The 25,330-nt window shown below is 40.3% G+C and overlaps 1 protein-coding gene across 1 annotated transcript in view; it reads right to left on the bottom strand.

Annotated features, from left to right (window-relative positions):
• The window catches only part of gosr1 (golgi SNAP receptor complex member 1), a 31,693-nt gene that overhangs the window by 2,881 nt on the left and 3,482 nt on the right, over nt 1–25,330 (bottom strand). Inside the window, exons 4-8 of the mRNA XM_030066925.1 lie at nt 25,179–25,286; nt 23,264–23,355; nt 17,787–17,861; nt 3,801–3,830; nt 103–185 (exon numbers count right to left, since the gene is read on the bottom strand). Of these exons, the coding sequence (XP_029922785.1) occupies nt 103–185; nt 3,801–3,830; nt 17,787–17,861; nt 23,264–23,355; nt 25,179–25,286 (388 nt within the window). The remainder of the gene's footprint in view (nt 1–102; nt 186–3,800; nt 3,831–17,786; nt 17,862–23,263; nt 23,356–25,178; nt 25,287–25,330) is intronic.

The following is a 25,330-nucleotide window of genomic DNA, read 5'->3' on the forward strand; positions in this document are numbered from 1 at the left end:
TGAGATGAGCTGAGCTGGAAATCACATTACCCAAGACGTGTGTGTGTGTGTGCACAGGTAAACCTACACAGATATACAGAACCACAAACTTAGTAAGGATACTGGCCAGCGTGTTGACCCTGCTCTGTATGGACTTCAGCATGCCCCTTTGGAAGGTCATGTTCTCCTTTGTTGCCATGGCAATACTAGAGAGAGAGAGAGAGACAGAGAGGCAGAGATGAGTTCAACAACAGTGTTGCACCTGGTTCCATTCATCAGGGTAGTACAGTGCTTTGACTCTACACACATCTCACAATGTGTCACAGATGCTAGCACCATGACAGGCTGATGGATGGCGATGTGGGAAAAAGTGAGTAGTGCAGCTGGTGAAGGACGGATCTGTATGCTAGCAGACACTAATTGCTCAACGGCTATTTTCACCAACACACTCAAACACAAAAACCCACAACCATAAAGTGCTCAAGGTGAAGCAACATATAAATAGAAAATGGACTCTTTAAGCTAAACTGATGTTGTTTTCAGTGATTAGTATGTGACCAAGCATTTCATAAATCCATCTAAAACTCTTAACACTGCAGATCATTTGTGATATTTTTCACTACCACCAAGCAATCAGGAACTACACAAAAATGAAGGGTGAAAGTGTCATTTCCAGAGGTTAGAATACATTCCATCAACAGACAGATTCATTCTTGGGTGAAACAGTCGGTCACCCTATAACGTTCTCCTTCAACTTTCTGTGTGTACAAGTGTGTCTGTGAGCGTGTGTGTGTGAATTACTCGGTCCTACAGAAGGAAGGTGTAGGGTTGCTGTGATATTGTACCTCTCTTGCCCACGAACTTGGGTCTCAGCAACTTTGAGGGCAGGAAAGTGCAGCTGGGCATTTGGCAGGAAAACTCTCACCCTCTACACTAGCCTTTAGTGGCATCTGTTACACAAGCTAATCAATAGTAACTACCGAGCCTGCTTCTCAACCGTTCACCTCTACAGTGGAGTCAGTGCATGTAAGACATGAGCTCCCACAGCCTACAGATGCAACTATCCCATCTGTTCGGTTGAACCAAGGAAGCATTAGCAAATACTTTTAATTCTGTTTTCTGCAGGCATCGTACTGGGCATAGGGGATAATAAATCCATTTGCAAAAGACATTATTTTTTCCAAGACTTTTTAGCACTACACTTATAAATCTAAAACTCTTTTTCTGTGTGCCACCAACTCCCTTTTGTGGAAGTATTAAGCATTCAGGGGCAGGTTACATCCATACATCATCCAAGCAAATGATTCTCTTTTCTGCAGCCTCAGACCAAGGTAAAACAAAATGGCCACATGAATTATCTACACTGTGTAAATGGTCAACAAATGCTACATTTATTAATTTTTTTTTTCTGCAAGTACTATTACGTAATGCTAAGACCTTAGTCAAGTGACAAGCAGCAACCCCAAGGGAGGGCTCCTCCTACCCCCGGGCAACAGGGGCCCATAGGAAAGCACAGGCAGGGGAAAACAAGATAAAAGGATCACCATGGTTGTTTACCCCTTGGCTGGCAACATAGGTGACAGGCCTATAAATCAGTAGGCCAATCCATTCTAAGTCAGTGTGTGTGTGTGTGTGTGTGTGTGTGTGTGTGTGTGTGTGTGTGTGTGTGTGAGAGAGAGAGAGAGAGAGAGAGAGAGAGAGAGAGAGAGAGAGAGAGAGAGAGAGAGAGAGAGAGAGAGAGAGAGAGAGAGAGAGAGAGAGAGCATAAGAGAGAGAGAGAGAGCATAAGAGAGAGAGAAAGAGAAAGAGTTGGCCAATCCGTTCTAAGTCAGTGAGTGAGTGAGTGAGTGAGAGAGAGAGAGAGAGTGTGTGTGTGTGTGTGTGTGTGTGTGAGAGAGAGAGAGAGAGAGAGAGAGAGAGAGAGAGAGAGGGAGAGAGAGAGAGAGAGAGAGAGAGAGAGAGAGGGAGAAAGAGAGAGAACAAAGGTTGTGAGTGAGCATAGCTGCAGAGTGTTTTGTGAGAAGTGGATTGCAATGTGTGAGAAGTGAGAATGCAAGTGTGTGTGTGTATGTTTGTGTGTAAGTGTGAGTAGGACTGGTGTCATGGCATCCCTTGCAGGTGGAAGTTGCTGAGGGGACAGTCCGCAGTCTGGGCTAGTGGCGCTCTGTTGTGGATCATGTTCTCAGTAGTCAGAAAGACACAATGCTGACTCAATCTTCCTACACCTGTAGCTCAAAATTAACCTGCTCATGGGAATCAGAGCCAAACAACATGAGTCTCTTCCACAGTCTTGAGCTCACAGGTCAAAGGTGCGACAAGGAGCAAAACAATCCAGGTACTACAACTAGCTTGGATTAGCAGGCTTAGACTGTCAATAATCAGCAATTCACAAAGTTCGCTTGGGAAAATTAGAGAGCAATGACAATAAATTCATATTATTCAGAGAATATATTTTGTCTGAAAGCAGGATTCAGTAATAAGTGTCCTTTCAAGAGTTTGTCTTTTTCCCTTCAGCTTATCATTGCTTTTTTCATTTAGGAATCAGAGAAAAACGTCAAGCAAACCTTCGCAGAGCACTAATGAACCATTCTCCTACTCATCTCTGGGGGGACAATACAATCAGGTGTGAAGTCGCTGCTCTTATTCGGTTTGGGGTAGTAAGTGGGTTTCTGGCTTGGGAGAGCCGTTAGTAATGAGCTAGCTAACTCGCTGTCATTTTCTGCTTCACTGAGACATGACAGGGGTGTAGGTAGGTTTGAAAGAACTGCAGGCAAAAGTGAAAGAAAAGGACTGGATGACATAAGGGAGACAGGAAGTCACAGTGAAATATTTTACTTGCAAAATTCCAACTGGTCCCTTGGGCACCATACTTTACCAGAAGGAAGGACTGGAGATGGGGAGAGGAATGGGTGGGGGAGGACCCAGCGAGGCAGGGGTGGGCAAGGTTAAATGGGAAGGAGCAAGGGCAATGCTGAGGAGCACAGACTGGATTCAGACCACTGATGAGATTGTCTTGCAAATTCTAAATAAAAACACTGTGTCCTCAAGAGACAATAAGAGTTTACTCAATATGTGCAGGACAAAGACACTAGTTTATACCAAATCATTCAACTTTCTTAAAATGCAAATTCCTGTAGATCAGCTTTTAGTACAATCTATGCAAAAATGGTGCATTTTAATGTAGATAATGCTTCCAGTGCATCATGCTGCCAAAAGGCTATTTCCTCAATGTCATACACTTGATTCTAGTGGTAAGGAATAAAATTAGAGGTGGGAATGTTTTTATTTTATTCTGTGAATGGTGGTGCATAGCAGATATTTAAAGTTAAATACCTTGTTTGTCTCTGTATTTATTTATCAAAACTGTTGCCATGTGCTGTCTTGAATGTTCCCGTGAGCATTTAGCACAGAACAGCTGCAAAAGCCTGCTTTCCCATTCTTCCAGCCAGCTGGTGTTTAGTGGTTGAAAAAATAAGTGAATTTCCAATTACACTGTCATCATTTTTTAACAGTGACAATGAATTATGTGATGAACAATGCTACAAGGACAGTTACCAACAGCTACAACCACAGCAAGACCAGGACGTGATGAAAAATGCATGAGCTACAATCTATGTCTTATATGCACTGAATTATTTTGACTGTGTATAGAAGATTGAAAATGCTGATCATCACTCAGGCCATCCAGGTGCATTACAGCTACAGGCATACAGGAAACGTGCATAAATGTGGCTACAAGGCACTAGAGTGAAGAAAGAGGACTGCCATGCATGCAAAGAAATATGACCTTCCATATGCACAAGATAATAAATAGGCCTTACCTTATTGTGTCATCCATCAGTCGGTCAGAACTATAGACAAGAGGGAGGAGAGAAACAGAATGACAGACTGATCAGTGATTAACTCAGGGTACAAAATCTACTTTCAGCTTACCTGCCAAGGTGGCTGGCACATGAAAACATTTACCAGCCAGACATATTTTTTAACCATCCACAAATAATAAATTGCTTTTTATTATTGCAATTTGCTTTAATTGTCTCATGTGTGATTCTAAATCAATATTGTAGTAGAGGGCTTTTAGTGATGGGGTGGCCTCGAGGGGCAGGGACTGTGCCCTGGAGACTGGTGTGCGATCACAATGACATTTCCAGCTCTCATGACTCAAGATGTTCTCCTATTTCATTGTTGTGGTGTCTACAATGAAGGAATTGCCTCTGCGTGTTTGCTTTGTGTTAACACGACACACTACAAAACATGACCCCTCCTTAAACTCCAGCCATGTTCTTGGAGCAGCTCTCACAGAATTTCTTCTGACAAGATGAGGAGGGGGCACTTGCATTGCCATGGATGCAGTGGTTTTATTCTTCTTTCCTCCGGGCTCCACTCGCACAATAAACCTCAACATAGCTAAGTTTGTTTCACAAGCCCAAATGACAACAAGTGCCTCACATACTGTAACCAAAAAAAAAAGGCACGATTTGATGACTTCTCACACACTAAGCACAACACACGCAGCACGGCAGATCTAGCAGATCTAAATAAAACCAGTAGCTACCAGCCAGATTGGCAGGTGGTCTCCATAATTTACTTGCCAAAGACTAAATTTACCCGCATCAGTCAACTGGTGAGTGCTAATTTTGGACCCCATTAACTTTGGCTGAGTAAAAACAGGCAGCGATCGATGCCCAGCCAACTAACCCATAATTCTGATAACTTCACTTGGTGCCACTGGGCTGTTTTTCCTTTTCTTCTATCAATTCTCATCTCCACAGATCTGCTGCAGTGGCAAGCCAATCAATATCGTAGAATCCAGTACAGCATAATATGAAGATTCCCATTGATCAACAGCATTTGTGTGTGTGTGTGTGTGTGTGTGTGTGTGTGTGTGTGTGTCTGTTAATTGGACCTGACTCCTGCTTCATGTATTTATTGAGCTTGTGTTCATAAACAAACAAAAAAAGCAATTCCTTTATTGTTAAAATGTGAAAGTAGGCTTCCTATGAAGCAAAATCCGCTCCTGGTGCCAAAAGTACTTTAAAGGAATATTTCAATTTTTTTTTGATAAAAACTGCTTTCACCACATCAAAAGATGCTATCTCACTGGTATTTTTTCAGAAATAGCAGTTTCAGTTACACAAACCTCTCCACTTTTGATTGCATTACTCAAGCAAATCAGTCAGAACTGATACTATTTTTCACAAAGCAGCACCCAAGACAACATTTTCTACCATAACCAATGGGAATAGCAGTGATGAGCAGAACAAGTTGAAAGGACTTGTGTGCATCTGAGACAATTTCAATCCCATTGGCACTGCCAACAAATGAGAACTGGCAGCTACCGTCAATTTCTCACAAACATGAATATTTCTAAATGCCCTAAGAAGGTGATCTTATAGAAAATTATGGATACAAATTTCTGTGTCAAACTCCTGCACAGGCACATTAACTGTATCAACTCATAACATTTCTCAAGGTTCATCTACAAGAAATACTAATTAAATCAGTGGTGTTAAAACCTGGTTGTTGGGACCAAGAGCCCTGCTTGTTTTCACTTTGACATTCAGTATTAGACAAGAGCAACACTGATGTAAATGTGAAAGGGAGTTCCAAGTGACATGAAAGCAGGATGGACTGACGGGTCATATACTGTGACATGTCCATCAATCTCTGACTTAGTAGTCAGTAGAGCACTAGGATTAACTGAAATTTTTTCTCTGCCTCTCTACCTTTTCTTAACACTAAAATAAAGTACCGTATTTACCCAATTAATCGCCCGGGCGTTTAATACGCAAAATCAACTTGGACCCCAGGCGTTTAAAGAACCAGGCGGCTATTCGCTGCAGGGCTTTATTTATTTTTACACAGACCTGCACCAGGCCATTATTATGATAACAGTTACTGTCCAACATATTTATAGTCGGTCGATTTAAGATTATGGTACACCCATTTTTCTAACATTAGCTAGCTCTCTTATTTTGACAGAAAACAGAAGTGCCACACAGTTATTGTGCGGCTAACTGTTTACTTCTGCAAAATAAGATGATAGCCTTATTTTGGGTTTACCTCAATATAATGCAAATAATCGCCCCAGCAGTTATTCGGGTGGGCGTTTAATACGCAAAATGGGTGCAGACCCCAGGCGCTTAAAAGAACCAGGCGGCTATTTGCGGCCGGGCGATTAATTGGGGAAATACGGTATGCATGTTAGTTACAGCTGGAATAAGGGATAACATACTCATGTAACAGAAACCTGCACAAGTATGAAGTATAACAATCTGCTTTGCAAGGCAGTCTGAGCAAAAGCATGCAAAACACACTTTTCCCTAATCCAGCATAGGTTACACAAACAGAAAGAAAGGGACAAACACTTTTCCAGGTACTCCCTCTATTGCTCCAAACAATTTGGACAGCCTTGGGAGCTTGTTTGAAATTGTCTCTCCATTTATACTCAGACTGGGGCTATCGCTGAAAGTTATGGTAAAAGAGGGAAAAAAAAAAAAACACATTGTAATTTATTTTACAGATATTGTGATTGAGATGATTCACAATTTCACAATTTTAGTAGGGATGATAACTTTGCATTACAATTTTTATTTTCAGTTAAAAAGATAGTAAAATGATGATGGTGTGATTTTTGCTGGATAGCAAACAAATGTGTTTTCTCTAATACAATTTGCAGCCCAGGGCATCTCTACAGCATGGTGATATTCTACTTATAAAAATGTTCTGCTCCTGCGATTTGGATATTGCACTTGGCTGTATTGTGATATTGATGATATTTTGATTAATTGTTCAGCCATTACATAGCTGATGAAGAAATATGCAGCCATCAAGATCTGCAAATAGTTTGCACAGCTAAGTGTTATCAATGGCCTCCAAGACTGTGCTGACAGGGCTTTTCCCTGTCCACTTGCTAATTAGAGGACAAACTCGTTGATGTTTGGCCAACATTTTGTGACTTTGAGGGTTTTCTAACGCCCAGCACAAAATGTTTTCTGGCCACCTGACAATTAGCAATGCAATAAAATGAAAACCATGTAGTTACATATCTCTTTAGTTATACGAATATCTGATTGCTATAGAGGAAGCAAGGAGGTGGAGCTGGGGAGAGGGGGTGTTAAGTAGGTCAGGGAGAGACAGGTTTGAAGCCCAGCAGCACCAGTTAGAACAGATGTATTAGAGGAATAGTTCACCCAAATATGAAAATTTGATCATCAACTACTCATCACTTTGGAATCAAAGAATCCATCCTTTATGCTGTTTGGAATAATTTTATGACAATATTTCGTCCTTTTTCAAACTTGTTTTAGGTAAAGTATTCTTTTGAAATGTTCCTGTTCCAATGATTATTTATGGCAACTCACTAAGTAAGTATTATATGTGTTACTAATGCTAAGACCACTGCAAGACAGCAGGTGTGTGAAGAAAATAGTCATGTTTTCATAATTAGCCACATCTGATTGCAGTCTTCAGTCACATTTATGATTATCCACACTGAATTTTTAATACTGAAACCACGCCTGACACAACACGATCTGATATTAAAGGGAACGATGTACGTTGGTCAACTCCATGAAATGTCCTCAGACTGATCAAACAGCTCCATAGCTAAACAAATTTTCAACAAGTTTTATAAGCACTTGAGGTTGGGAAACATCACCTGTTTGGTCTGCTTACATGTGGATGGTTCCCACAAGGGACTGGGCTAAGTAGACCCAGAGAGGATGATACCTGAGAGCGCCTGGGGCCCAGGCAACTGTACAGTCAAATGTTTGCTTGGTTTAATCCTACAGTGACAACGGGCAGGCACATGCATACAAATATACATATACTAGTGTACCAACACCAGTTTGCTCATAAAATAACCCCAATGCACTAGGCAGTTTATTCCTTAATAGGAATCAAATTAGATAATGTGTCACAAAACAGACGTGAAGTAAACAGAACATAACTGCTGGGATTTTAGTTCCCCATTCGAGTAACAGTTCCTTCCTAGCTTAATTTATCAGAATAATTGTTATGGCACTCAATGGACAGGACACCCTAAACTAACAAGGCTGTTTTCTGAATTTTGTGAGAGAATATTATGAACTGCCATACATTTTACCATCCCTGTATTTTTTTACTCACAAGACCACATTATCCAGAAGGGAGAGAAAGCTAAAACCATCCCTTCAGTGAAACCAAAATGAAATTATGGTGAAGTGATACACAAAATAGCACTACATGTACATAATAAAATTGCGTGTCAATGGACGCAAACACACAAACCCCAAATGATCATTGTTGTCCCAAGAGCAGCAGAGAAAACAGGCACTACCATCTTTTGTCCTAAGAAACACTCCAACAGACAGATGGATGTGTAGCAAGGTCTCCTTGTGTCTAATGAGTCGACCCCTGTCTGCCCTTCCAACTTTTTACAGCTAGGGAGGAAACACACCATGAGGCTATGCATGAGAACGTGTGTACCGTTGGCAAGTATCAAGGTCTGTGTGCTGACACAGCAGTTCTTTAATCCAACAGATGTTGGGCAGTTCTCCAAGGAGGAAAAAAGATTGGGCTCATCAAAAATTATGAATTCAAGGAAGAGTTAGTCATCTCCAAGGACAGTAAGCTGACTATTACATAAATGAGAGGAATTAGCAAAGCAGTTTTGAGGAATGTATTTTATTAACAGCAGGTCACGTTTGGTTTCAGGTTGAATGAAAAAGTGAGCACATAAAACACAGACCTACTGTGATACTGACCAGAAAACTGCATTGATCACTACTCCAGTAGAGTAAAATGGAAATTAATTACTGTGGCTGCTTTTAATCAAAGTAAGCATGCATAAGCACAGTAATACAATTAAATGTTTCTAATTTCAATAGACTTAGACTGCTGTGTGCTGATCTTGTCCAGGTCACTGGTGTGGTCAGCTATTGAGCCATTGATTTTTCTGCAGATAAACAATTTCCTGGGTCACCTATTAATGCATACATGTTGAGATTTGCCCTGGTAAAGGCCTTACATGCTAGGCACCTTGGATTATCTTTGATGGTGTGCCAAATGGAATTAACCACAGTCAATCCAAATAGATGAGGTTAATCAGTGTGATCCCTAATCTATACCTAACAGGTTCAACCTCACTACTCATTCTCAGTTCAGCTAATGTCCCGTGTTTGTGAAGTAGGGGAGTTTAATTTCTCCTGCAACATTTTGGTTCTCATTTAGTATATTTCTTGAGAGGTTAGATGATTATGGAAGGGTATGACAGATCAAAATGGCAAAACAATAACGGTCAAATGCCGATTTTAGTGGAATGGAACCTACGCATCACTGACACTTTCAAAGGAGTGCTGCAGAAGTGGAAAGGTACTGCAAGTGGCTATTCCATTTTTGAATGAATCAAGTATATATGCATAATTTTAACCTGCTGACAAACCAATCATGGTACTATACTAAACATCTGAGCTAGGATAAAAGACGCCTGGAGAAGGATTTGTTCTGGGGAAGGAACAGGCCTGACAGCCACCTGACATAGCTAATAGAGGGCAGAAGAACCATTGTATTCGACAGATGGGCAAATGAAAGGAAAAAGTGAACCTTTAGTTGTCATCTATCTGCAAACAATGCTCACCCTATAAATCATGAGCTGCAGAGGAAAAGGGAGGGGGGTGATGAGAGCGGACACAAAAGCTGATTCATGGAGATTTTATATGCTCAAATGAGACGAGGCAAGAGATTTATGCACTGTGCACACTATCATGACACGTGTAGTGCTGAGTGAGAAGACCTTTAATGTATCTGTTACTGTCTCTACACTGTTGCTACAGCTTTGAATAGGTTCTTTCCCTCTCCCAGTTCAATGATATTCTGCTGCAGTCATTAAACTGCTCATTAGCTCCAAGCTAATCCCCTTTCCCTGTGTGATAGATCCACCCACCCAACACCACCCTTCTGTTCTGCAGTTTTTTAGCTTGCTCCCACTGTATGCACACATGGTCATGCACAAAAAACACTGATTAAAAATAATAATAATAATAATAACAAAAATCAAAAATTGGTTAAGATAATATACTTTTGCACATTACCTGGTTCCTCAGACTTTTAAAGGAAAAAACGGAGGTGGTTTTGGTAAGTGTTCATTCATAATCCCTGTTCTGTGGTCATGCTGCTGGCATCACACAGAAATAAGAGAAGGATAGACAGAGCACCAGCTTCACACTGATGACAAACAATAAAGCCCTACACAGCCAAGTTGTCCCTTGCTGTGATGACTCCAATTTGCCAAAAAAAAAAAAAAAAAAAAAAAAGGATAGACAATGACTGGCTACCATGTGTGTGGAAGGACGAACACCAGGTGGGCTTGGGGAAAATGAAGCAACTCACTGTGAATAAGAAACTTCTCAAAGACAGATGAGGCTGGAGAGTCTGAAGTGCTGTCCTTAGGAACGATGAGATATTCATCATCCACTACAGCCTCCACCTTAGCTGCTGCACAGACCAAAGTTCCAGGTAAGACTGTGCAAGAACAAGCACAGAAACATTACCATGATAATGTTTTATTTATCTCTAGAACTGTTTTCATCTCTTCAATCTCCTGTGTCTTTGGGCCATCCTCTGCCAGTCTTCCAAATCTGCATACCTCAAAATGGCTCGTTGAGGGTTTAGATTGATTGTCCGTGTCATCTGACAGCACAGTGCATGGTTGTGTGTCCACCTTATAGCCTTTACACATCCCTGACAACCAAAAACTGTCTAGTCGCTGTCTCCCACACTGTTATACAGGAGACCAGTGTGGAGTGTGCAATGTAATCAGAAGTATCTGTCAGATTAGATTACATAAAACAACAGCGAAACCAATTCACAATGCCCAGGTGCAGTTCCTAAAACAGAGTTTAGAAACATACTGAAGAAAATTACATGTATTAAACAGAAAACATATTGTAGCCAGCCTTTCAATCAGTAATTAGCTATTGGGCATATCTTTGTTGCCTTAGCATAATGTCCTGATTACGTTGTATATTAAACTAATGCAGATTATCAGCACTGCACTGAACCATCATCATAGTTGTTTCTGTTCATGTATTTTCTTGTCATGGCAAACCTCCAGATAACTGTGGCTAACTGCTATAGTCTACTTTTCCAAATAAGTAATATTTCACAAACCACAATCCATTAAAAAGTAATTTAAGGATGAAAACTGACAAGGTGATGTTCTTAATGGTTTAGGACTGGACTACATTCATGACTCTCTGCTGTCCTATGGGCGTCCACTGCAAATTTGTTAAAGGTTCCAAGACAATGCCAAAGGAAATAGGGGATTCAGCCCTCTGCTGTGGAACACCCTCATCGAAGATATTTAAGAGGGAAGATTGATGGATGTCATCTAACCCTAACCCTAACAAAAGCAAAGCTTTTAACTAGCTGTGAACTTCCAACTTTTAACTATGAAACTTAGTTGTTTTGCTGTTTAAACTATTTTTAATGTTTTGTTTTATTGTTGCACTCTTGTTGCACTCTTGTTTTTACTATCATTTAAGCGGATATCCGCTATCCCTAAAGTTTTTATACTTAATTACTTCCTTTGCTGAAAAGCACTTTGAGCTACATTTTATAAACGAAAGGTGCTAAATTGGTGTGGAGGGACAACCTCCACACCAATTTAATGCAGTCACAAATTCACAAATCAGACTGGGATGATGTAGTGGATGGGTTGTCCATTAATTCTGATGATAGAGAGACATTAAGGGCCCTATCTTGTGCCATCCGCTATCCGCTGCCACTACCCGCGGATATCCGCTATCCCTAAAGTTTGGGCTGTTACGAGAGCGCGCCCAGGCGGCTTCAATGCACGCCCTGACGGAGCCTCGCCACGCACACGGTCGGACTGATACCGGGACGCCGCCGGAATGGACTGATATTACTCATATAGACTGTTTAGAGGAAAGACTGTTTTAATTGGACACTTACGCCAGCACGTTTTATTGTTTTATCATAAGCCAGCAGCTGTGCTATATTTTTATTTTTAATATTTTATTTGCCCAATCTACCTTGTCAGTAAATTAGTTTACACATAGTTCCACCTCTGCCTCTTGTGTGTCTGTGGTGTGGCCCGGGGATTTTACTTAATCAGTACAACCTTGTGACACGTCCACTTGGACACATGTGGCTCCACCTCCCGAATTAACTCGCCTATAATACAATATATAATATGTATATAAAGCCAACTTGCTTTAGCCTCAGTAGAAGCCCTGAGAAAATCTACCTCCCTCTCTCCATCGCGGGTTTAGGATTTAGGATTTAGGATAGCGCATCCTGCCCTTAAAGGCAATGGCACCTGGCACACTGATTGGTTTAACTGGCGTAACGCCCAAAACACGCCTATGCATAATATAGCGGGTAGCGCAGGTGTTTTGCGGATAGCGGGAGGTGCACAAGACAGCAACTTTTACGGGGGAACGCCTCTTCCTAAATCCTAAATCCGCAAATAGCGGGTTTAGGGAGTCTGGCGCAAGATAGGGCCCTAAGTATTTCAGAAAAACTTAATTTGTAAGAACAAGAAAGTTCATCTGTTTTCAAGACCAATGTTTTGGCACATCGCTGTGGCAAAAATAAAAATTTTGACGACTTGTCAGTGTTGTAAATATACTAAAAATATCAATAATTTTGTCCCAATATATCGAATTTTCAAAATGGCGTATCGTTCAAGCCCTAAGACAGATGAGGTAGTGCCAGATCAAAGTGAAGAGTGTGCTGATGTGAGGAAAAAAAAGCCTACATTTAACAGGAAGTACTAATTAGAGTAACCACAACCATTAGAGCTGTTCCACTATGAGCTCATAATGGGCCTGCTCCTCCCATCCTCTAGTTTATTCATGAACATTCAGACCTCAATGGCAGAGAAAGATGGAAAAAACAGATATGAAGGGCTAAAGAAAGAAAGGGAAAGGCAGAACTAAGACGGAAGAAAAATATCAAGAAGATAAAAAAATGGGATGGGATGAAAGAAGATATGAGAAATGGAGGAAATGGACTGACAGTGAGCGACTAGCTGCTACTGAGAAAAATAGAGGATGATTGGTGAGAGAGAGCAGAGAGGACAGAGGGGTCAAGAACGAAGCATTCAAGATGAAACAGAGAAAGAAAGTAAGAGGGAGGGTGCGAGAGTGCAAGCATGAGAGAGAGACGAAGTGAGAGCAAGAGAGGAAGAGAGCAGTAGCATCCCTGGCATCAAGGTACAGTAATAGCTGATGAGACAGCTTAGCTCCATGGAGGATGCCAGTAGACCATCTCTCTTCCTCTTCAAGGTTTGCCTTCCATAAAGAAATACCAAAAGAGTGAGTGGGAGGACAAAACATTATTTCAGTACAATCCTACCCTTTTCACACCAGATTGCCACCATAAAATGTTTTCCTACACCAGATGTGTGTTTACAGATTTGCCAAATGACCTAATAATTAACTAAAATATGTGATATTTGATGTGATATTTTGGACAATCTTTCTCTGAGGCTTGTTGCTCTATTATATCATTAAGTCTAAACAATGTAAAGTGAACTACATAATGCATGTATTGATTGGATTACGCCTACTTATCATGTCTCCTTACAGTTGGTAGTTATTGCCATGCCAAATACCCAGCTACCTAGCCATGATAGCCTCTGATTTATAATTCATGACAAATGTACTACAAAGATTTGGATGGAAAACAACAAAAAAGTGTGTTAAGTAGCATGAAAAGAAAGGCATTTCTTGTCTTTGTTCTATGTGAACACCCTGCCTTCACTGAGACTTTGCAAACCTCTTTAGACAATTATTCTGGCAAGTAACACATTTTATCCCTTTTCTCACCAGCCACCCCTTCCTGTTCCCAGCTCTAAAAGTACGAATCAAGTGTAATCTGATGCTCATTTCCAACCTCCTCTCTCCCCTCCCATCTTTTTCCATCAGTCTGGGGAAGCCCTATGAGATGTTGTGGTTTAATAAGACAATTTCATTATTGATATCCTGTTCAATTGTACTAGATTGGCGTGGAAGCTCAAGTGCTGTAAATGCAGAAAGCTGCAGCAAGCCTACATTACAGGGCAATGTGTCCCTTGCCAATCCGGTCCTAACTCACATTTCTGAGATAATTTCCCCATCAGCATTAAGCCCGGCTCCTTGGTTCTTGTTTTGACTGAAGAGAGGCTGTTACCTTCAGTGGAGAGGATTTCTTATACAATACGTAATACAGAATGTTTTCTTCTCTTTCCTCACTCAAGCCACAATACAATACAAGGCAAAAAGCGGATATGTGTATGTGTGTGTTCTTTGCATGGGCAGGTCTTTTCAGGGCCAATTTCTTTCAGTGAAAGAGAAATAGACTTGGCTGTCTATCTGCATCAGCACCTGAATAAATACAAGCCCTTCACTTGGGTCTTTCCCAACAGTGCATTCAGTGTAAAAGCAAGCATTACCAATGCACACACAGTGGAAAAGGACACAGTACAGAGGGGCATCTAAATGATTCCTTAAAACCCTCCTCAGACAGAATGCTACTGCATTTTAGTTTCATTACAAAATTCACTTGGTTGTCTTGCACTGACTGAATAATGTGATTTCAATCACATTTTCATATTCTATTCTGTTTTTAGGGTGACTCTGTAACATCTGTCCAGGGACTACAGATGAAAAATAGCCTCTTGGCTAACTCTGGCGCATTTACAGCAATGTTGATTAATGTGCACTGTCCCTGTTAAATAAAAAAACAAATAAATAACTGATTTATCTGAATTCTGCAGCTGAATACAGTATATACAGTAAACCTATTTCCCTAGGTGAAAAGACATTAATGTAAGAAATCATAACTGTGCTTTTCATAATTATGCACTGCTGAGCAAACTTCCTTTGTACAGGTTTTTACATTTTAATGGTCACTTTTACAACGATATTTTTGTTTTAATAGAAAAATAAAACTCACAGTATTGAGCTGAAAATCTGCAAGCTTAATTTTAGAATCAAATTAAAGCTTTATAAATCGACATTGAAACAAAAATCCCCTTAAGATTCCAACAAAAATCATTCATTTCTCTCCAAACAACCAGTTACACAAATGCTGCAAAGCCATGTAATTAGGGAAGTGGGATTCAGTGTGGAATGATCCACTCCAATGAATGCCTGTGGATTCACTAGCTAGAAAGTCAAGATTTATTTATTTATTTATTTATTTATTTATTTTAACTTTAAATGCAGGCCATTATTTCTCTACACATACTAGGAAGGTGACAACCACATTTCTGAATGCTCACCACACATCACTGAATTTTCTGAGTACCATCATCACGACCATCCACCAAAAATATGACTTCTTTTACCAAAAGCCTTGGCGAAGGATCTTTCTTCCTGTGGCAAACAAAAATCCAACATGCCGCAGACAATCTTGGTTTCCAATAATAACCTACAGCAATCCAGTTGACATTTCCCCAGAGGGATCAACAAAAAAATCTGATAATTATTATGTACCTGATCCATTTGGTGCCACATCTCTTTGGGACAAGGACAAACGGAAACACTTTTTTAAATATACCAAGTTAGACATTGGCTAAAATGTGCTGACCATCCCAGCATAGCCAAGAACACTGGTAACCCCTGACTGACCGAAAATATTCAGGCCAAGTGCAAGTTAATCAAGTCCAATCCTCCTCTTTGCACAACCCCTTGGGTAGTAAAACACAACATAAACCATTAGAACTGTGTAAACCAGCATCGCTTAGACTTGACAGCTTATATTACCAATAAACAATGTTAAACTGTGTTTCTACAAATGTTTGTTAAAAAGAAAGTTTGTGTACTCTCCTGTAATGTAATTTTTGTGTATTGTATAATAAATCATTGTGTCTGTATTAAAATATCAGAATGAGTTGCTGTTATGTGACAATATACAGTATTAGACCAATGCATCCAAATTTTAATGCCAAATCTGATATCATAAAAATTATGATGAGCTCAAAATCCATAGTTACATTTTATCAACACTTTTAGTTTATATATTGCGAGAAAAACATTGGCCATTCAGAGTTAGAGCAGGTAGAGCCAGTTTTCATGCAAATAGAGGGCAGGGCAGGTCTTAAGTGTGTGATAAGTAAAGTTTATTCCTTTGAGAGGTTGTAGCAGCAAACAAATAGTTAGCTGCAGAGAGGAGACCAATCAGACTACTTTACAGTTCTGTTACACCCAATTTATCGACTCAGATGAGCTCATCAAGGCCGCAAAACACTGGCTGTGACGAGTGCTGCTCACTGTTTTATTTGTTAAGTGTGTGTGTGTGTGTGTGTGTGTGTGTGTGTGTGTGTGTGTGTAAATGTACCCTGCTGACATCCTATTTTACTTCACATGCAGGATGCCTCTCACACCTCTCATGCCAACCCACAGGAGTATAGAAGTACACATACACAAATTCCAAAACTTTCAGTATTTCATGCTGTTCAGTTGTGGTTGAGAGTCTGCCAAATGATCGTAGGAAACTAATGAGACTGTGTGGGGATCATGGTTTGACCTATTGTGTTGACAATTTATTGGATATGACTGACCTTGCACCATTAAAATGCACAGTTATGAAACATAGATGTGTTTGTGTGTGTGTGTGTGTGTGTGTGTGTATACATACATACATACATACATATATATACAGCGGTCCCTCGTTTATTGCGGGAGTTACGTTCTAAAAATAACCCGCAATAGGCAAAATCCGCGAAGTAGTCAGCTTTATTTTTTACAATTATTATAGATGTTTTAAGGCTGTAAAACCCCTCACTACACACTTTATACACTTTTCTCAGACAGGCATTAACATTTTCTCACTTTTCTCTCTTGTTTAAACACAGTTCAAACCTTCGTACTGTACAGGAGACACGGCACGAAGGAGATTGATTGACAATGGTCTACAGTCCCTTATCCAATCAGGACACAGAACACAATGCGCAGGCTCTCCCTTAGCCAATCAGGACGCAGAACACAATGCGCTGTTAAAAAAAAAAAAAAAACATGCAAAATTGCACTAAAAGAAAATCTGTGAAACCGCGAGGCCGCGAAAGGTGAACCGCGTTATAGCGAGGGACAACTGTATATGCATGTGTGTGCATGTGAGTGTGCTTAAAGGCTCTGACTTTTAGGACTTATTGATAGGGTAATACACAAGCCTACAAAGGAAAAAAGTGATTTATAAATTAGTCTTAATTGGAACCATATGGCAAGATATGAGTGCTCTGCAGTTAAATCTAAAGCTGCCCCTGCATGACCATATTTTCTTCCAACACTGAATTAACTGGATCACTAAAAGTTTTTGCCCTGGAAAACAAGCCAGGAAAGTGCTCCAAAAGTGATCCAAATAAAATTTTCTCTCGCCTGATTTATATAACAAAACTACATAACTCAGAGGCTTAAGAAACAGCAGCTTCTCATCTGTTTGGTGACAGCAAAGAGAGAAAGCAGCATGGATTGCCAGAGCTTAACAAGCGAGCATCAGCAACAGTCACAGCAATGATTTGCAGAGTTATTCGCAATGGCTGAGTACCCCATCACAATGATTTATCCAAGCTTTAGGGATGCTAACCTAGCAGCAGCCACAACTTCACAAAAGCTAGGCTACTGATGTTGTAGCTGCTGTTAAGTACAGCTCTGATGAAATGTCAGTATGGCTTTGTTCAAAAAAGAATTGCTAGGGACCAAAAATGCTATGTCATGATCTGGAAGATCTTTGAGAGACACTGCTGTGAAATGAGGGGAAGCACTCTTCATTTATTCTAATATGTGAGGGGTGAGGAGAGGGAAGGTGCTAAAACTTACTTCCTCAGGTGTTCATGCTCCTTCAGGAACAGCTCTGTTCTTCTGTTGTTGACCCCAGAAGCACTCTTGTATGTCCTGGGGGAAAAAAACAGAACACAGATGGATATAGTTAAAACATCACTGCCATTTTGAATGAAGTCACAAATGAGAGAAATATCTGTACAATGTGCCAAAACATAAAAACAGACAGTGACCATGTCCTGCATTCCTACAATGGCTTTCACATCATATCACCATTATTTTTTTACTTAAGGATCCACTGATTATTCACTTTTTTGTTTTGTTGTCTTTACAACGAAACAAGATAGGTAAACCAACCATAGGTAAACCATATGTGCACATAAACATTAAGGGTTTACTATATCATCTGTTAATATCTCACATTGTACCAGGATAACAGTTACTTTGCCCAATTTCCATATGGAATAGGTCACATCACTGAAGAATAGTCTGTTTCCAAGTGATGAAGTGGCTGTCAAACAGCAAGCTCCTGTCTGATATGCGGGTGCTATGTGCATCATTTCTGTCTGCCAGTTACACAAATGACTCTGAATCACTCAAGCAACTAAGAAATGAAAGGGAGAAAACAGCTTAACCCAGGGCAACTGGAAACAGCAAGAGCCCAAATCGATGTCTAACAAGGTATTTGGAAAAGGCCTGGATGCTTGGAGGTCTAGGAGCTTCTCTCCTGCTCTCACATCACCTGCCAGGAAACTGGACAGGGCATGCTTCATCTTCCTCTTCCACCCAGTAACTCTCCACCTTTATTCCTTTAGCTCTACATCTCCCTCTCACAGAAGCATTTAGATGGGTGTAAATAATAAATATGAGGACCACAGGAGCGGAAACAGGAATAGAGGGAGAAAAAAAATAACAGATGGAAGGAGAGGGAGATGACTTACTACACTTTGTGAACTACATTTCAAGAACCTGTATCCCACGATATTACAACAAACACTTTTTAATGTGTGAGCTATTAAACAGATGGCTTCAGAATGGGTAGATGGGAGTCTGATTTTTTCTTTTTTTAATAAACTATTGATCCCTGTGACTCGCTATTTGTTGGTGCTCTACACATTATGCATGTAAGAAGCCATTGATTCCACCCAAATATTGATAACACCACCCAATCTCATGTTAACAAGGTAGCAGAAATCAAGTGGTCCATTCTATTTCTAAGCCGTCAAGCGTGAAAGCAGTGAAAGATAATGGATGGATTGCTATAGTGCTTGTAGAGCACGCACATCACACCCATTCTCATCTGCAGGATGCAATCCTAGCTATCAGCACCCCTTAACAGCTGCCTCCCACAATGTCCTCTTGTCTAATCATTTAACACAGCCCCACCCTCCTCTTGGGCTACAAGAAGACAAAGAAGACAAGGATATAAAGGCAGGATTATTGAAATTTTCTAGCATATATACACATACATACATCAACCACCAATCCCACCGAGCCAACGCTACACAATCTAAAAATAAGCATGTTGACTGCACTTCTACCATGCTCCATCAATACAACCCATGAATGTTAATGCCATAGTCACTGCACACACAGCACACTATCCAGTGGTTGCCTTGAGGCTGAGCTAGCCACACAACCAGCAGAGTGTTAAGCCTTGGCGAAGCTAAGTACTGCTGGCACTGACAGCCAGTTTCATCATTCCAACAAAGCTTTTTAAAAGGGCACCAATGTAAATCACAGGCTAGCTGTAATTTGTGCTGCTGACATTTAGAGTCAAAGCAGAAACAGTGGGAGCAGCAGGCGTGAGCACAGCGCTGCTCCGTGCTGCTGTAGTGAATGGAAAGACTGCATGGGTGAAATGTCTGCCTGTGTGAGTGTGTGTATGTGCGTATTTTGATAATAGCAGAAACTAAGGTCAAACAGTGGGCTACTACCAATGCATTGCTGTATGACGTGGTCCTATTGTTGATTTGAGAATTTGTCTACGTGTGTGTGTGTGTGTGTGTGTGTGTGTGTGTGTGTGTGTGTGTGTGTGTGTGTGACTGCATGTGTGTGAGTATGTGCATGCATGTGTTTTGGCACTACAGCTGAAGTTGTAAACATAACCTTGGTATAGCATGAAATCTAGGAAAACCAGCTCCCTGGTATGGTGCACTCCATCCCAGAGATCTCTACTGCCCTCTGCTTGACAGAAGAAAGCAGAAACATCAATTACAATTACTGCACTATTATTATTTTCCAAAGCTTGATGGGACGAAATATTTAGTATAATGGTAAACTATCCAAAGCCAAATAAAACCCCAACTAAAGGCCACAACTGACATATAACATGTTTTTGACATCTTTTTTTTTTTTTTTTTTTTTTTTTACTTAATCCCAATGCAAACCTGAACAAATAAGACACACTAACCAGGTTGTAGGCTAACCCATGGTCCAGATATAACATTAAAAGTACCAACTCACTAATAAACTTCACACCTGTATTATGAAAACATGTTATAAACACAGCACATGTAAATTATGTATGCATATATGACTGTGTGCTAACCTTCACTGATTTTATAATTTGGACGTCAAATGTAACATTCTGTTTCGAGTAAGTTCAGACTTTCACTATTCACAAGCTGCGTTATAGTCAAGATAGAGCAATATATCAAGATTTTGAAGAGAAGAGCCAGCCCTGTGGCCAGCTGTCCAAGGAACAGCTGTTTTCATAGGTGCTCAAGTCTTATATTATTACTTTTGTTTTACCCCTCTACTAAGTTTAGTGAGGGAGGGAAAAAATATTTGGGAGGAGAAATAATCCAGTGTTCAGCACAAAACTCAGTATCTTGTAGGACTTTAGCATACAGTTCCCTAGCATGTTAAGCATTGTTAGGCTGACCACTGGGCCATCAACACCAACTTCTCTCAATGCCTTAGACTCACCAGCACTGAGATAATTAGTGGAGTCAGTAAGCACTCCTTACCATTGAGGAGACTGAGCTAACTACTGTACTTTGTGTAGTGCTAGCTTTATGGGATGTTACTAACTTGATGTCAGTATATTAAAAGATAGATTGCTTATGGACAGGGCGACTGACAGATAATTTTACACAAAATGGCTTAGTGACAGTCTGACAGAATTTTTTAAAACTGGGTACAATTAGGGTACTATTACTGGTATTGGTATCCAAAATACTGTACAAAAACATAACCTATGACTATACTCAAAGGTTTTAAGCATGTGATTTGTGTAGGAGGCTGAATCAGCAATGGACTTTGCTCATACGTCTGCCCTACACTAGAGGTCCTGAACAAACAGTGGTCCTCAGCCAAAACAATATACAGTGCAAGTTCAAATGCAGACTGTTCATCAGCCTTTTAGGTTGACCTCTCACATTTTCAGTCTGAGCCTTCATTTGTCTATAGCAAAAGAAGATGTTCTCTTGTAGAGTGGATTCTTACTCCTGCCAAAGGCATATGCAAGTAAATCAATACCTGTGAGATGTAGAAGGCTGAGGTGCATCATAATCACTGTCATAGTGGCAAATTGGTAGAGAGCATGGTAAAACAGTGGCTGCCTGAGCCATTTCTATCTCCTTGAGCTCCATCAACACAGTTTTCTGCATGAATGACTGGAAGTCCATTGTCTGGTTGGGCGGCATCACAGCAGGATAGCTGGCAACTTGGTCCAGCCAAAACTCTGATGGCACCCAAAGGACTTTTATAGAACAGGTTTTCCCCAAACAGTGACGGGAATGTAGATTAAAAGCCAGCATGCTGCATTTTTCTCTCACATGAATTTCTGCTTGCATGTGCTACAATAGGCTCCAACATGACAGATTTAATGTGTAGTTTTGATACTTTTGGTATGTATGAATTACATGGTTCATATATGTAGAATAATCACTGGAGCTCTGACATCTCACAGTCAATAAATTCTGCAGAGTGGTTTACTTCCAGGATCATACATGATGTATAACTACAAAGCAGTGGCATCACATATTCAAATATTACAGCTGAAAATGGCCAACAATTGTTACATATTTTTGATTTTAGAGAATGGATTACACTGAATAAAATCCAAGGTCTTTTCAAGGTCTTAAGTCCAAAATTCATTAACTGATGCTCAGGCAGTAATACACTACAGTGAACCGAGCAAAGTAATGTTCTTTTTTTGGCAAAATGCTCTAGATTTCAAAAACCAAGGTCAGGCTGAATAAACAGAGTAAAAACACGGCACGTCTGAGTGACTGGGTGCTATCAAATTCTTCATGGTGTCATAAAAAATATTTTCTACAAATAATGTTTGTCCTTTGTCTTGATCAACATCAAATTAATCCGTACAAGGAGTATTATTACAAAAGAAATTACCTACAAATGGTAACATTTTAGCTGTGACACAGCACATTTATCCCACATCCATCATCAGTTTACCTGCACAAGGCAAGTCAAGCAGCCTAATGTTACTGTATTCGTCATAGAGGAGATAATGATGGTCTATCCAACCTTTACTAACATGTTCTAAATAAAGATGCATCCCTCCAAAATACTTGAAAATCTCTTCTCCACAAGCAGCACTGTATATTTAATACTGCAGTATGAGACGTTAATTTGGAGGACTTATGATTTAAGTTTATTGAGGCCTATACAGCTAGTATGATTGAGGCAGCAGCAGGCTATCTACTGTACATACTAGTCGGGTGGAGGGGGATCAATAGAAAGCCTGCAGTGGTTTTCCTTATGCTCACTGCTGTGTCTTACAAATCAATAAGCCATTAAAAAAACGACAAGAGTCATGGTCTGGGGGAGCTCCCACCTCATTTCAATACACTCACTCACAACTAAGCCAATGTGAGGAGAGAACACGCCTTCGTAACAGAAGGCCAAAGAAGCCATGAATCTTCTCGGTTGTAGTGATGTGCATGGCCAAGGGGTCATGATTCAAAGAATAAGGTGTGGGAAAGTCATGTGCATTCAAAGCCAGAAACAGCAGTGGAGAGCCCTCCACTCAGTGCAAGATAGCATCAATGTTGTAGGCTATAATCAAAGAAAAACAGAACAGAAATATCCACACCTGCAGCCTATGGCTCTTCGTGGAGGGACTTCAAAGACACCAAAAAAAAAATGTGGGGAAAACTGTAGCAGTACTTCCTTCATCCTCTGCTTTAAAATAGTTTGAAAATTTCTCCCTCCTCTGCAAAATCTAACATATTACAGTAACCAGCACCCACCTTTCCTAAACAGAGAAGCATCTAGCTGGTTACCATGGAGATGACAGCTCAGGTGTCTTCCAATGCTTCGTTTGAGAATAAAAGCTTCAAAGTCGTCCAGCATTTTTCTTAACATGACCGTCGACACATCTTGTAACCATAAAAGAGCCGATACCTTCAGTTTTCAGTAGCTCTATACATTTCAAATGAATTGTCTACATTCAGATGTAGAGGCCCTGTTTCCACATTTGTGTAAAAAAGCATATCAACTGCATGTGTATATCAAATAACAGGTAGTGTGAATGAATGGGTACTCACTCAATGTCTTTCCTGACAGACCCTAGCAGGTCTTCCCTTTCCCGGATAGCCAAGAAGTTGCCTTTGGTTTTGTGGAATTCATGTGTATAATCCTAAGAAGAAATAAATTAATGGTGAAAACAGGGTGGTTTAAAGCAGTGTTTCCCAACCTTTTTTGTCTTGTGTACCCCCTGAGCCTTTTTGTCAGACCACGAGTACCCCATCACTCATACGTGGCTACGGGGGGCGGGGGGTAAACAGCAAAATTTCAGAGAGTAATTGCTGTCTGGCACGATTGTACATCTCTCTCTGAACTCTCTTATGCTCCTTTGAAATTTGCCATTAAGTGCTGAGCCCTCAGCATGTTCATAGGTTTTAAATAATGCTATTAAAAGCAATAATCCTAATTTCTTTACTCACTGTTCTATTTCCACTACAGTCCATCAAAGCAGCTTTACAAGAACTAGAAACTCAAAATAAGCTCTAAAACTAGAGGAAATACCTTGAATAATCCAACTACATCAAACAATTCTTCAAAAAAATTTATTGTAGTGTCAACAAAAAACAAAGCAAGATATGGCATCAAATAGTGACATACAGTATATGTTTGAGCTGTGCACTGTCCCTTTTAGATCAAATAAGAAAATGAAAGGAAACTATGCCACAAAATAATGCAATTTAAAATGCAAAAAAATATCTATCTATCTAGAGACAAACTCAAAATATCAGTGAACTATTTCTGACATTAATATCCTGACAGACTCTTTAAAAGAATAAAAAGCTCAGTATTTGCTCCTCCTGTGGTCTGTTCTCTCTCTCCCTCACTGTCCTGCACTTGCTTCAGCTTGTAAACAGTCATTAGCTGTTAGCTTAAACAGAGAGCTGAAAGAGGCAGGTTTTGGACCAAGCAGGGAAAATATCGCTTTTCATATTACAGCCTTGTGCTTGGTGAACAAGTGGTGTGATAAATGACTCACTGGCTTTCACTTGAGGAGGTTTTCTTGCTAGTTCTCATCAGGCTGCTGCCTCTCAGGCTGACGGACTGACTGAAAGTTACCGAGCTGCCGCTCTGTCGGCAGCAGGATGCGGACCAAACCACTTTGAGGCATGGGGGAGGTCATAACTTTTAAACACTTAAAAACACACTATTTTACATTTATAATTAGCACCGCTTGCATTGCACTTTCATTGAATATTACTATATTATTCAAAATTTATGGATGGAGGGGTCTTGTCCCCCCCGACACCCCCGGGATTTCCGCCTATGTTTTCACGTACCCCCTGCAATGTGCTCGCGTACCCCTAGGGGTACGCGTACCCCCGGTTGGGAAACACTGGTTTAAAGGATCAAAAACAATGAGCACAGGCTGAAAATAGGGCTGGGCAATATACTGATATAGTACTTGAAATCATGGTATCATGATATGACATAAGTGTTGTCTTTTGGATTTAAAGGCTGCATTACATTAAAGCAATACAATTTTCTAAACTTATTACTCTGTTCTAGGCGTTGTGTTATTTGCCTCTACCTGCTTGGTAATCATATCTATATTACTAATGACTGTTAATGAAAAATCTCATTGAGTAAATATTTTGTGAAAGCACCAACAGTCATCTCTACAATATCACTACAATATTGATATTGAGGTATTCTGTCTAATAAATAAGTGAATTTAGCATTTACTGATCCCATACATCAAAGCTCACCTATAGGGCTTTTAACACAGGGTTGGCATGATTGTCATAATAAATTCATCTTCAATTATTTTAGCTTCTAGCGTGCTAATAAAGTAAACTCCACTTAAGGAATAATTGTTTTTCAAAAAGGACCGTCACCAAGGGCTTTACAGAAAAGCCCATTATGCAATAAAAAATAAACAAAGGGTGCAGAAAACACATGAGAGATGAACAGTGGAAAAGGGAGAAGGGGACAGACCTGCAAGATATCTCTGTGTCTCTGGAGCGTATGCATGAGTGCAGCATTGAGAGAGGCTGTGCCCGGGGTGCTGGTGTACTCTGCCATCTTGTCATTCACCGCGGTCAGCTGAGGGAGAGATGGTAAATAAGATACTGAAAAAACAGGGTCAG

Source organism: Myripristis murdjan, chromosome 13, assembly GCF_902150065.1.
Source record: "Myripristis murdjan chromosome 13, fMyrMur1.1, whole genome shotgun sequence".
In the NCBI taxonomy this organism is placed as follows: Eukaryota; Metazoa; Chordata; class Actinopteri; order Holocentriformes; family Holocentridae; genus Myripristis; species Myripristis murdjan.